The 14,414-nt window shown below is 41.6% G+C and overlaps 1 protein-coding gene and 1 non-coding gene across 2 annotated transcripts in view; one reads left to right on the forward strand and one right to left on the reverse strand.

The window, feature by feature from the left end:
• Positions 1 to 65: 65 nt before the first annotated feature.
• The window catches only part of syt12 (synaptotagmin XII), a 41,945-nt gene continuing 27,596 nt past the window's right edge, over positions 66 to 14,414 (reverse strand). Inside the window, exons 4-8 of the mRNA XM_029758528.1 lie at positions 11,939 to 12,349; positions 4,254 to 4,469; positions 2,727 to 2,847; positions 2,187 to 2,320; positions 66 to 1,862 (exon numbers count right to left, since the gene is read on the reverse strand). Of these exons, the coding sequence (XP_029614388.1) occupies positions 1,689 to 1,862; positions 2,187 to 2,320; positions 2,727 to 2,847; positions 4,254 to 4,469; positions 11,939 to 12,349 (1,056 nt within the window). The 3' untranslated portion in view covers positions 66 to 1,688. The remainder of the gene's footprint in view (positions 1,863 to 2,186; positions 2,321 to 2,726; positions 2,848 to 4,253; positions 4,470 to 11,938; positions 12,350 to 14,414) is intronic.
• trnat-ugu (transfer RNA threonine (anticodon UGU)) lies at positions 3,849 to 3,921 on the forward strand. The gene has a single exon. It is a non-coding gene; the product is annotated as a tRNA-Thr (tRNA).

Here is a 14,414-nt window from a genome sequence, read left to right on the forward strand (position 1 = left end):
AAAAGGGAAAGAAGCAGGGAGATAACAAAATCATAGATAGCATAGCACAAACATGTTAAACCAGGCCATTTGTTGCATTTCTTATATTTGAAACAATGTTTACACAATACACATATTTGGTGGCACAACCATAACTAGTGCTAAACAAGTGCATGCATGGCATTGATCACAAAATGCAAATGCTCACTGTAGGCTAAATGAAAATATTGCTTCAATAATGAATTTGGCACAGTAGGAAATATTGCATCACATTGTTGATTGTGGAATGCAAAGGAGTGGTAAGGAATGGTTGCCCAGATGCAGCATTTAACAAGCTTCTTGTTAGAATTTTTGTTGAGGTTATTGAGTGACAATACTGTATTTTGTGCCTTTAAATGCATGGTTAGTTTTGCACTGAATTAATAAAAATCACATTTGCCAGGTAATAAGGGCGATCTGACCTGTTTATACAACGCAAGGGGAGGTCACTTGTTAATTCACATTCTGTTGTACAAACATTATTGCCAAATTGTTACAGATAGCAAATAAAGGTCTTCATTGCATCCCCTCACAATGCAACCAAGTGAAGTAATCAGTTACATCCAAGTCAACAGTAATGGTTGTAGAGGTCAACATCGATAAAGCTCATTTTAGTATTTTATGCATTCACCTAGATAATATGGTGCTCTTACTCCAAAAGTGAGTCCAGAAGGTTATGTTTAGCAGTTTAAAGCAGATAGAGGATAAAATGGGTAAAACTGACCACTAAATGCATACACAAACAATTATTACATGTTTATAAGGGCTACATAAGCATGAGATATGGCTTCATTGTGGAATGCATTGGATGACATACCTTTTAAGACATAGTTAATAGATCTACTGAATTAATATTCACCTGATAATGTGTTTGTGTAACTGTAGTATTGGCTTTTTGATGATTATGAATATGCAATGAAAGTGCACACTAATTATCAACATAATAACATAATAATAGTAACATAATAATACATATTCATATTTGAATGAATAAAACTAAAACAAAGCAATTGTACATTATTTACATTCCTAACACTGTTTTATCAGAATGACATTGCAACTTGTATTGCATTTATTATGATACAAATCGTACAATGCAACAAGTTATAGTACCTATATACCTGTTAGGTCAGATTTGGGCACCCTGTTACAATTGCTACAAATTACAATTGATATCACCTGGATTTGAGAACCTGGATTTTAAAAAGCACAAGAAGATATGATACATACCAAAAACCATACTAGGAAAAGTTTGTCACTCTCACATTTTACAAATGATCACAAGCAAATCTGATAAAGCTTACCACGCCACCTGCAAATTAGTCTCCCATACCACTAGGTGCAGAGTAAGACTGGTTTCAAAAGACAAATGAGTAGTTTCCTGAAAAAAGAAGCTATTTTACCCCTTCCTTTTTTATTCTCCCTATCTGGAGGACAGTAAAATAGTACTACAGTAGGCACCATGCAAAGAGGAGTGACCGGCAGGGTCGGGATCAACTCCAATCCAATTCATTCAATTTAGGAAGTGGAAAATCCTCCTTGAAAATAAATGGCACTTTTACAATTCTCAAACTGAAATTTCAATGTATCCCCTGAATGGAGTGAATTGAAATGGAATTGAGCCCAACCCTAGTGACCGGAGGTACGGTACAGAGGGAGATGGAGGGGTACTAGGTCCTCCGCAGAGGGTGCCACATGGACACAGGTTTCCTCAGTGTTGCCAACATCTGGTTCCAGTGGGTGATGCCCATGCCACTCGCCTCGGGTCCGATAATCACGTGACCCACGTTCTCGCCCCTGCCGTCGTCGGTGCCCTCTGCCACTGTGATCCTCAGGGAGAGTTCCTGAAGAGGGAGCACAGTGTCAGCACCAGTCCCAACATAGTACAGGGCAATCCTTTTATAGTAATCAAATCAGTACAGGACAATTTGATCACTATAAACGGTTGGTAACTGTATTCACTATAAGATTATTGCACTTTAGTACTCCAGAGAGGGTCAACAGTGAAGCCTATGTGGTTCACAGTGGTAATGCAGTCTAACAACAATGGCTCAACCAAAATACCACCATAAAGTCAAATTTCATTTGATTAGAGCAAATTTCATTTGACTAAACAATCCTTTCAGCTGTCTATTCCCTACCATGGTACCATCCCTTCCCAGTGTCACCTGTAAGACGACAGCAGGCACAGAGAAGATCATGGCTTCGTTGAAGATGGGGTTGGTGTCGTCTCTTTTCACGGAGGTCTTCTTCTTACTGATCTTCTTACCATCTTGCAGAAGGTACACTTTGACAAAGGGATCTATTAACAGAGAGATTGTGACAGCTTTGTTCACAAACAATTTAAATACCAAAAGTGTCATCAGAAATATTAGTATTAGTGTGTGTAGACTGCGATAAAAGTAAAACAAAAAAGAGATGTTTTAACCCATATGATCATTGTTCTTCATATTTAACTTTGCATGTTAGCATAATGTGATGGTAAAGTGATGGTAAATATTTCATTTTACGAAACTCTACCCACCTTTTGAGACATTCAGTTGTAGTGATAATTCTAGTGATAATTGGGCAAATCACTTTGCAAATAGCAAAATGGAAAGATAAATTGTTGAATGACTGGGTAATATATAGTATTAATGTGAATAGGTGCTCACAGAGGATGCAATATAGAGACAAACATAAGAGCTAAAGCTGTTAAGTAGTGTCACCTGCTGTGGTTTTGTCATTGGTCCACAGAAGGTTCTTTGCTTTGGCCACCACCACTGTAAGGCGCTCAGCGGTGGGCAAGTAGCTGAGAGACAGCAGAATCTCCCCAACTGCATCCACGGCCTAAAGACAACACAAGCCAAAGGAGGCCATTGTTGCACACTGCACAGATATGACAGTCACTGACGATTCTATAAAAATGAAACTGTTTACATGATTTGTCCTCAGAAAGCCACCTATCTCCATGTCTCATGTTCCGCTTCACACCTTTAAAACTTATATTTTATATGCTTTATTACCCTTACAAAAATCACATGGAAAAAAACACGTGGTTTTCGGACATGTGTGATCAACTCATGTGAACATTTTCAAATGAGAAAATAATTATTCACATTAGAAATGTTCACGAGTCAGACGTGGTTTTCAAAGTCCTGTGAAGTTTCACATGTACATTTGTCATGTGTTTTTCCTTCGTGAAAAATAATTTCCCCATGTGACATTTGGTTTTCATGTTAACTTTTCACCACTTCCTGCTACATCTGGTCTCACATCCAGGGACTGAGTAGGATCAACCCTGCTTAGCTTCAGAGGCAAACCAGCAGTGGGATGCAGGGTGCTATGTTGCTGGAATGAAGTTGCCAACATTTTCAGCGAAATCAAAGGCCAGGGTAACACAACCAAAGATAGAGAATTGTAGTGAAGAGGGGAGGTGTTTAATTTAATTGCATTATAATTTATTTATTTTTGTATCCAGTTACAATTAATTTGCTCTCGCATTTCAAAATTATTTCCTTGCAATATTTTGTTTTGCTATCAATACTTTTGGGTTTATGTTTTTCTTTCAATATCATCATTTTTGTTTGCAATACTAATAATTTTGTTCTTGACTTCAGAAATTTTGCTTGATATTAATGGCACATAAGTAACTCACTAGAGGACTGCAACATATAATAATACTATTACTCTATTAAAAGGTGTTTAAAGCGGCAATCCTTAACTGAAACATTAGCAAAGTGTACTCCCCGCCCCAGTTTCAGTAAACAGCTGAGGGATGGGGCTGGAGAAATGCAACCACTCAAATCCATACACTAAGGATGCAAGGCCTGACCACCCATGATATCATCTTCCCTGTAGCTCAGTTGGTAGAGCATGGTGTTTGTAACGCCAGGGTTGTGGGTTCGATTCCCACAGGGGACCATGTTTTAGGCTATACAGTGAGACCATGTTTTCACCTCACAGGTGAAAAGGTGGTGTTAACATGATAACTCTAAATGTAATACATGTATAAATATGGTTTCACATGTGAAATTTCAGCTCAACATGTGAAACTGCAAAATGGACACGTGTTTTGTTGTTGTAAGGGTAGACAGATGAGAGATAATGGGAGAGACAGGAGGAGAAGGTCAAATGGGCAGTGGGCCAGATTCCAACCCACGCCGACACTGAGACATGTGTGCTGTAGGCGGCAGGCCACAGGCCATCAGCACCGTAAGGCAATACTACAATCAACCCAATGGTGCTGGTTTTACCTTGTTAACATCTTGCAGGTAGAGCCAGGCATTGAAGGGTCTGATAGAAAGGTCCAGGTCAGACAGCTTGAGCTCTGCTAGGCCGGCGCTGATGTTCCTCTCCTCCGCGTCGATGCCGAATGCAGCGAAACGCAGGCTGTTCTCCTCCAGACAAGATGGATCCAGGGCTACGGAGAAACGCTCGTCGAACACGACTGTGAAAGCATTCCTCTGGACCTGCATCACAATCCAAACATTTTAGTGAGCTAGTTATAGACCTGGATGATTTCAAACAACACAACAAACACAGGACTAAACAGGTCTGCCGGTTAGTTTATAAACATTATTACAAACAGTAAAATACTTACAGGCCCTTCCCACCAACGCAGAGACAAAAATATTAACAGGAATAAATTCAAAACGAATAACGATAACTTGCCTAGATATACGGGGTACCAGTACCGAGTCAATGTGCTGGGGTACGAGGTAATTGAGATAGATACATTATGTACATATAGTTAGGGGTAAAGTGACTAGGCAAAAGGATAGATAATAGACAGCAGCGTATGTGATGAGTCAAAAGAGTTAGCGCAAAAAGGGTCTATGCAGATAGTCTGGGTAACTATTTGGTTAACTATTTTGTAGTCTTATGGTTTGGGGGTAGAAGCTGTTAAGGGTCGTGTTGGTTCCAGACTTGGTGCATCTTTAAGGTCCTGGATGGCAGGGAACTTGGCCCCCGGTGATGTGGACACCGAGTAACTTGAAACATCTGACCTGCTCCACTCAAGCCTCGATGTGGATAGGGGCATGCTCGGCCCTCCGTTTCCTGTAGTCCACGATCAGCTCCTTTGTCTTGCTGACGTTTAGGGCGAGGTTGTGTTCCTGGCACCACACTGCCAGGTCACTGACCTCCTCACTATAGGCGGTCTTATCGGTGATCAGGCCTACCACTGTTACGACGTCAGCAAACTTAATGATGGTGTTGGAGTCGTGCACAGCCACGCATTTGTGGGTGAACAGAGAATGTAGAAGGGGACTAAGCACGCACACCTGAGGGGCCCCCGTGCTGAGGGTCAGCGTGGCAGATGTGTTGTTACCTACCCTCACCACCCGTCAGGAAGTCCAGGATCCAGTTGCAGAGGGAGGTGTTTAGTCCCAGTGTCCTGACCTTAGTGATGAGCTTGGAAGGCATTATGGTGTTTAATGCAGAGCTGTAGTCAATGAACAGAATTCTCACATAATTGTTCCTCTTGTCCAGGCAATCCAATAGAGATTGTGTAATGTGTGGATCTGTTGGGGCGGTACGCGCATTGGAGTGGGTCCAGGGTTTCTGGAATGATGGTGTTAATGTGTGCCATGACCAGCCTTTCAAAGTATTTCATGGCTACAGATGTGAGTGCTACGGGCGATAGTCATTTAGACAGGTTACCTTAACCTGTTTAAAGGTCTTACTCACATCGGCTACGGCGAGCGAGATCACACAGTCGTCCAGAACTGCTGTTGCTCTCATGCATGGTTCAGTGTTGCTTGCCTTGAAGCAAGCGTAGAAGGCATTTAGCTCGTTTGATAGGCTCGCTTCACTGGGCAGCTCATGGCTGGGTTTTCCTTTGTAATCAGTGAGTTTATAAACCCTGCCACATCCGACGAGAATCAGAGCCATCAAAAGAGCCTGTTTGATGGCTCACCTGAGAACGTAGCGGGATTAAATTTAGTAAATGCATGTGGTCCGTTGTTCATGATTTAAATGACTGGCGATGATAGATACATGAACAAAATATAAAGATTTTACTAATAGTTACAATGGTTCACATAAGTTTAACTTGAAATCAACTGCTCCTAACAAAGTAATATTCAAGTGCATCGCACAAAAGACCAAAGGGAACTTGGTATTCAATATATACATTATATCATACCTAGTTAAAGGTAGACTCAGAAACATGACATCTTTGTACACAGCAGGGCAAATTCCTGCTTACAGAAATCAACAACAAAATGCAAATTAGCCAGGGCTGCTATCATAACACAACATAACCTGCAACTTAACACAATAGTCTTCCTGGTAAATTGTCATAAACTGTGTTGAATTTCTTCATGAAAGCCCATAGTGGATTTATAAAACCTGCATAATATTCCGTAATAGTAATCTTGGAGTCTGCCCTATATCAAACACCAGAATGACATTACAACCCTACTTCTAATACCTGCATAATCTGAAACACCACTTAACTGTAAATAAGCATGGCTGGATGTAAATTACATCGAAAACAATGAACACATTCTCCTTGGCCTGTAATGTGTTAATATAATGTTTCCTACATGGAGCATTCCCCGCATCTCTAATATGTGACAGTCTGAACATTTATAATTATGGCGATTACCACCACTAAACAGTGTGACTGAGGGGAAAAAGGAACAGTCGGAGAGCTAGAGAGAGAAGCCAGGCTTAACAGCTTGCTCCCCTGTGGATTGTGCCGAGTGGAGCAGTGGATCCAGCTGATGTCAGCATTTCCCCCGGTCTCCAACATTCCTCAATGCAGCCGCACTAGTGGCTATCATTGTGGCCAGTGTCAATGCATTAACACAGTGATTTGCTCTGATCCTGAGTATCTTGCAGTACAGAGGGTGACAAGCCTGGAGACTTTGGTGGACACTGTACATTGTGGTGCAGTGTGGTTGCAATTATCATGTTTGTGGATGTAGCCTACTGTGTGACAGAAACTAACCCTTTATTCCATCTCAAACCTACTGTAAGAAGCCCCAGGAGACTTGGTGCTGAAAATCAAATGCACTTTCCCATCAGACAAGAATAGGATTAGCCCATCGAGCTGAAGGCTCAAAACTCTAACCCAAGGGACTCATTGCTCTCTCACTGACTCCAAACTTGGGTGATGTTATCAACACTTCTCAGCTAACAAGAAAAGCTACCAAAACCAGGGGAGAACGACTGCCGCCTCTCATTGAAGCCACGAAAGTTGAAGGCCAACTGCTGTACTGCAGGCATTGTTAGTGGAAAACAGGATCCCCCATATCTTCAAAGACAATTTGTGTCAATAAAAAAATATTGAGGACAATCATTGTACCAACAATTGCTTCTAATGCACCTGATGTATGTCCTTGAACCGATTATTTTAAAATCCCACACTGAAGAAGTTAAGGATAATTTAGTTTCTAATGGAAGCCTGCAATACCACGGTTGGCCTTCAACTTGAGTTACTCAATGATAGGGGCAGCACTGAGCTAGCCTGCAACATCACTTCCTGGAGTAGCTCGAACTGCACATGTTATGTCTCCATGAGACGCCATCATAACCGACTTCATTTGGCTTCAATGTGCTATTGACACTTCACATAGAAATGAATGGTATCAAAAATATGCACAAGGGCATCACTCAACAGACATCATCATAGCCAGCAACAGAACAGTGTAATGTCTATACTCGGTTTGTTGTTTTTATTAAATAGTTTTCATTAAATCATAGCTAAAGTTTGTATTGCTACGGATTCCGCGATGCTGTCAGCTTTGACGGCTGGGACCACAAGTTTGTGTCCCGGATTCCTGTTAAGTATTAGTTAGCCGCTAGCTATCATTAAAACGGAGCAGGCTAACACTAGCAGTGCTAGCCCACAGATGTTTTTATCCACAGCTGGGCACAAATGCTTTAGGTGTGAGATGATTTCCACACAATCACAAGATGAAGATAAGGTGCAACTGGGAAATAAACATGAATTTGTCTGCCCTAAATGCACCGCCATCAAGCACTTAGGGAAGAGATCCTCTGGCTGTCAGCTCGGCTGCGAGAAAAGGATAACCTGCTTTCTAAGTACACCGACCTTGCTGTAACCCACTCAAACCCAATCTCAGTTTTAAATGCCTCCTATAGCAAAGCTGTTGATGAGTCAAGCGGCGTTGATCTGTCCCAATCCAACAGACAGATGCTAAGCTCAACTCCGCGGCCCCATGGGAGACTGGACACTCACAAGGCGTTGACCTGTCCCAATCCAATGGACAGATGTTCAGCTCAACTCCGCGGCCCATGGGAGACTGGACACTCACAAGGCGTATGAGATCGGGAAGGCAGTCTGGCCACCCTTCATCTATCCGAGAAGATCTGATCCAGCTATCAAACAGCTTTGAGATGGACCTAACAGCCCCGGGAGTCAGCACGGATCCTGGGTGTATACCAACAGCCAGCGGCCAGTGTCTCTTTTTGTGACAACTTTGATTTGCCGTGGGAGCAACCAGCACTTTTTAAAAGAGGCAGTATTCATCCTAACCGAAGGGGTTCCAGGATTATTATTTTAGAGTGACGGACAGGGTCTGGTAGTGCTCCAGTTCTCACTGTCAGAATAAGCAACAGAGGACTTGTAAAGCATATGAACTCCTGTAGAAATGGCACTATGGTTATTGTGAGTAACCTCATTTATTTTCCTTTAACTCCACCTTCTAGTGAGTTTACAGTATACAAACTGTCATCTCCTACCATTCTGATAGATTGGAGACTGTCAGAAAACGTGGTTGTAACGTTAATAATTTGGTTGTTATTTCATTGGTTACCTCGAGGCACATGTGCCATATTCAACGACTGTGGGCTTTTAAATGTTAGAGCAATCACAAGTAAAAACCTTTCCAGTGAATGACCTCAGTACTGAGCTCAAAGTTGATTGCACGTTTCTCACTGAAAAATGGCTGTCATCAGACTAATGCTGCTCTTATTGAAGCCTCCCCGTACTACAGCTTTCCATACTCTATCAGAAAAGGGAAAATGGGTGGGGGGACAGCCTCTATTTTCACTAATGCTCTCAACTGTAAGGACATTTGGTGACTTTGGGTCTTTTGAGCATCATGCTATACTGTTTAAATATCAGCCACCAGTGCTGGCCATAACCCTGTATAGGCCACCAAAGCGCTGCCCCATTTCTTTACTGATTTATCTGAACTGTTAACTATTGTCCTTGAGAACTATGATTAAAATCATTGTGTTGGGAGATTTGAATATTCATGTTGACAAAGAGACTGACTCCAAGGCCATTGAATTTATGAATCTGGACTTTATTCTACATGTTACTGGGCCCACCCATAACCTTGGCCATTCTCTGGACCTGGTTATTACAAAGGGGCTTTCTATTGACATATCCTCTATTGTTGACGTTGCTTTATCTGATCACCACTGTGGATTTTTTACAACCTTGTTGCCCACAGCACAGGGTAATACTGAACGCATTATTAAGAAATGCTATCTTACCTTTGACATTGCTACATCATTTATTGAGTGTATGAACAACACTCCACCACCTATACTCGTCTTGTGATGATTTAGTTGATAACTTTAATAGTAAATTAAGGGTAACCATTGATGCCATAGCTCCATTAAAGTTGAAAAAGGCCACATCCAAACAGAGAGCCCCTTGGATGAGTGAGGAAACTAATCATTTAAAGAGAAATTACAGAAAGGCAGAGCAGAAGTGGAGACAGTCAAAGTTGAAGGTCCATTATGATATCTGAGAGAGCAACTTGGCTTATAAAACAAAGCAATTAAAAATGCCAGACGTGTTCAGTTTTCTAACTTGATCACTATTAATCAGAATAATTTGAGTGCTCTTCTCGATCATTAATGGTCTAATAAATCCTACCCCGCAAACCTATGTGAACTTTCCTCCACGTCTAAATGTGATGAGTTTGCATCATATTTCAGAGATAAGATAATCAACATTAGGCTGGTTATCAGTCAAGCAAGACCTGATGATAAATTTGATGATATGTGCCCTAGCCTGTCATGCAAAGCCACTGTGGATTTATTTTCTCTGGTTGACACAGACATACTCAGGAAAGTGATATCACAACTTAAGTCTTCTAACCTGCCTCCTCGATCCTATTCCCACCACCTTCAACAAAACAGTTTTTAATTGCATATCTGAAGTGCAAGCTATTGTTAAAAACTGCTATGGTGAAACCCCTTCTGAAGAAAAGTCTATTAGATTATTCAACTCTTAGCAATTTTTGGCCAACATCCAACCTTCTTTCTTAAGCTACATTTTGGAGAAATTGGTTTCAAACAGATAAATTACTTTTTAAGTGCCAACTGTAATTAAAAAAAAAATCCAATCTGTTTTCTGTACCCACCACAGCACAAAGACAGTGTTAGTTAAAGTGGTAAATGATTTTAGAGACAACACAGATGCCAAACAGCTCTCTGTCCTTAGATTGAAGTGCTGCATTCGACACGGTTGAACATGATGTCCTTCTGGAGAGACTGGAGAGGTGGGTTGGACTCTCCGGTCCAGTTCTGGCCTCCCCAGTTCCAGTTCTGGTTCGATTTTTGGTCTGGTACTGTTCAGTTTCTATATGTTACCCCTTGGCAGCGTTATCAAAAAGCACAGCATTGATTTTCACTACTACGCAGACAATACACAACTTTACATTTCTGTGCAGCAGGTAGCCTATTGGATAAGCCTAGTGGTTATGAGCTTTGGGCCAGTAACCAAAAGGTCACTGGTTCAAATCCCTGATCTGACTAGGTGGGGGGGGGGGGAAATCTGTTGATGTGCCCTTGAGCAAGGCACTTAACCCTAATTGCACCTGTAAATCGCTCTGGATAATAGCGTCTGCTAAATTCCTCAAATGTCAAATGTAAATGTATTAGTGATTTAAATACTGTGATGGCTCACAACTTCCTTCAGCTAAATCAAGACAAGACCGAGGTACTTATTGTTGGAGCCAAAGCAGAGAGAATCTATCCGCACATTTTAATTCACGGGCAATAAAGATAAAACACCAGGTAAAAAAAAAAAACCTAGGTGTCATTTTAGATTCTGAACTAAATTTAGAATCACACAATAGGAATGTGACCAAAATAGCTTTTTACCACCTGAGGAACATTGCCAAGGTGCAGACCGTTTCTCTCTAAGTCTGACACAGAGAGACTCATCCATGCTTGACTACTGTAATGTTCTCCTGTCTGGTCTACCCAAGAAATCCATTGGTCAACTGCAAAACATACAAAATACTGCAGCACGGGTACTGACCAAGACCAGATGGAGAGCACACATTACACTGGTTTTAAGGTCTCTGCACTGGCTGCCTGTGAGTTTTAGAATACATTTTAAGATGCTTCTATTGGTTTATAAATCAAACCACGATTGTGCACTCCAATACATGTCAGACATGCTATTTATTTATGTACCCAGTAGAATCCTCAGGTCCTCTGGCACTGGCCTTTTAACTATCCCAAAGTCTAGGACCAAGAGGTATGGAGAGGCAGCCTTTAGTTATTATGCCCCCAGCCTCTGGAATAGCCTGCCAGAGAACCTGAGGGGGGCCGAAACTGTGGACATATTTAAAAGAGATCTTGCTTTGCTTAGGGTGCTTTTTATCTGATGTTTGTTGTGTAGTAAATATTTCATCTTTTATTTTCATTGTTTTTTATAATTTTTTTCCTTTAAAGCACATTGCATTCCATGCATGAAATGTGCTGTATAAATAAAGCTTAACTAGATATGATGTGATCGATGGCTTTGTCCATTCAAAACAGAGAGAACTTTCTGTCGGGTTTCTGAGAACATTTTCGACAAGAATGATCCCAGAACATCATTAGTGTTGCATCTTCAGTGAAATATGATATCACAGAACCATTCTGCAAAGCCAAAATAAAATACGATAATATCAATCTAAAAGACTATTACCACACACACACACACACACACACTCACCCTGGTGACGCCCACGTTGAGTTCTTCAGGAACCAAGGTGACCCGGATAAAGCAGCCGGGGAAGTCCCCTTCCTCCTTCTCCAGCAGGTCCTTGCCCTGGTGCAGGGCGATGTGGAGCACCCCCGGCCCAGGCCCTGGTCGGGCCTCGTACTCCAGGGTCACCTCCAGCTGCCCCACTGTGTAGTCGTGCCCAAAATTGTTGCCGATGGAGGAGATAGAGCTGAGAGAGTCGGTGGACATGGAGCGGTTGAAGGGCACCACCCCACCGGCAGGGTCCATCAGGTCCCGGCTCATCAGCTCCAGGTGGCCCAGGTCCCGCAGCCCATCAGGGGTATCCACCAGCTGCAGGCTGGGCTTACGACTCAGGTTGGTGGAGGCGGAGGCCCGTCTGTGGTTGTTGGCGACCACTCTCTGAGGATACAAACAATGCAAAATTACACATCAACTCTTGCGTCAAGGTCTAAGAAATTCAGTAATATTTTATTAGGTAACACTTTATATGAAGGGGGCATACATAAAGTTATGAAACCAGTATTATTGCAGTATTATTCATAACAACCTTAGTAACACATTTATCCACAGGAATTTCAAAATTAAAGGCCTTTGTAAAATGGACATTTTTATTTTTTACTTCTTCTATGGTATATTGTCGATCAAACAATTTAATGTGCATCCTGCCACCTACTCTGCGGGACGGAAATAGGATTCCCCCAAAAACTCAACTTTTCTGTTAAATAAATAAAACAGATCTGATCCCTACACAGGCTCAAGGCAACCTGAGAGGGTGGGTCTTCCAGTGCTTGCAAGTCTTCAGATGTAAAATCCTTGAGTCCCCAAAAAATCCATATTTTTAACACACAGGGTATCTTTTGTCTGGCAGCAAACATTTACTACAGGCTGTGGTGTATCCACCACCATATATTCACTAGTATCACTTGCTTTGTCAATTATTTTAATCGCCTCAGCATAGGACATTTGATTTACCACTAACTTTTGCCACCTCAATTTCCTTCACCCTTACAGAGTACTCCAGGAACTCGGGATCATGAGCCCCACCACAATTGCAACACTGTCGTCTTTCTACCCACAGTTCTTCAATATACTCTGTCCGTCTGCACACACTTGAAACATGGACAAATCCATTACAATTCTTACACTGCAGTGGTTTGGGGACGAAAGCTCTTACAGCATATCTTACATAACCAAGTTTCACATGCGTTGGTATTTGCTCTTTATCAAAAAACAGGACCGACAGACTTTCTTATTTTTCTCCATTCACCCAGAGGGTCAGACGTCAGGCACCACTACACCGGGAATTCTCTTCAGCTATTCAACCTGAACATCCGTCGTCACCCCTGAGATGACTCTGATGGGAGCTCTACTCTGAAGTTCAAAACACAAAACTTATGTTGTCCGGATTCTTTTGAGGCCCACTGCAATCTTCCTCTGTTCTTCAGAAATACAATTAATCAAAATAAGGCCACCACTGGTCACTCTGACAGACTCCACTTTTCCCAGTGCATACTGGGTGCATACCATTTGACACCTCAAACGGTTTTCACACATATGCATCCTTACTCAACAAACGTATCCCAACAAGAAGCGATTCATTATCATTTACACACATACTCCAATTATAGAACATTTTCGTTCCAGCTTTCAATACTACTGTTGTCCATTCAGAACATTCGTCTTCACCAAATTTGCATTGACCTCCGCCATGGCTATTGGCTCCTTGATTTGTCGCTAGATGACGTTCTGCCATTACTGTGCCATTGTCGCAGTAGGGACCTGTGACATTTTCCATGCTGTGGTAGTCTGGGTACCCATATTTTTTAAAAATTGTTTTATTTTTATTTCCCACACCAGATGCAAACATATACACGCGTACAACACTTTACAGACGCACACAAACAACAACTACATCTCATCTGCCGAGGCCGCATGCTCACACCCCCATCCCTAGTGCCTGCATTATTGTTTGCCACACGGCTTTAAATTGCACACATTTGTTTTTCTCGGTCGCCCGTTTCCATTTCAATAATAAATCATTTGATTTTTCCATTGTGTTAATGATGGCGGATTGAGTGATTTACAGGGTTTTTAGTCTACGCTTTTTTTCAAGATGATAGATGAGAAGAGAATCGTCCAGCCCATTGGGTGTCCCACTACACCCCCATATACCATGTCTTGAAATATACAGACAGATGGATTAAAAGTACATTTACATTGTAATACTTCTGACAGCTAACTTTCTAGCTCCGCCAATAATATTTGTACTTTATAGCATTCCCGGAAAGCATGGATTATTGAGTGATTGCTAGTTTTACACTTAAAGGGGATTTCACCATGGCTTTGCCACGGCAGAGAGTCATTACTATATTAACAATATTACGTTATCATAAACATCATAATTCTTCAAACCACAAACTAGAACATTTAAATTTCACTGGAAGAATCGGGAAGTTTCGACTCA

Source organism: Salmo trutta, chromosome 7, assembly GCF_901001165.1.
Source record: "Salmo trutta chromosome 7, fSalTru1.1, whole genome shotgun sequence".
Taxonomy (NCBI): domain Eukaryota; kingdom Metazoa; phylum Chordata; class Actinopteri; order Salmoniformes; family Salmonidae; genus Salmo; species Salmo trutta.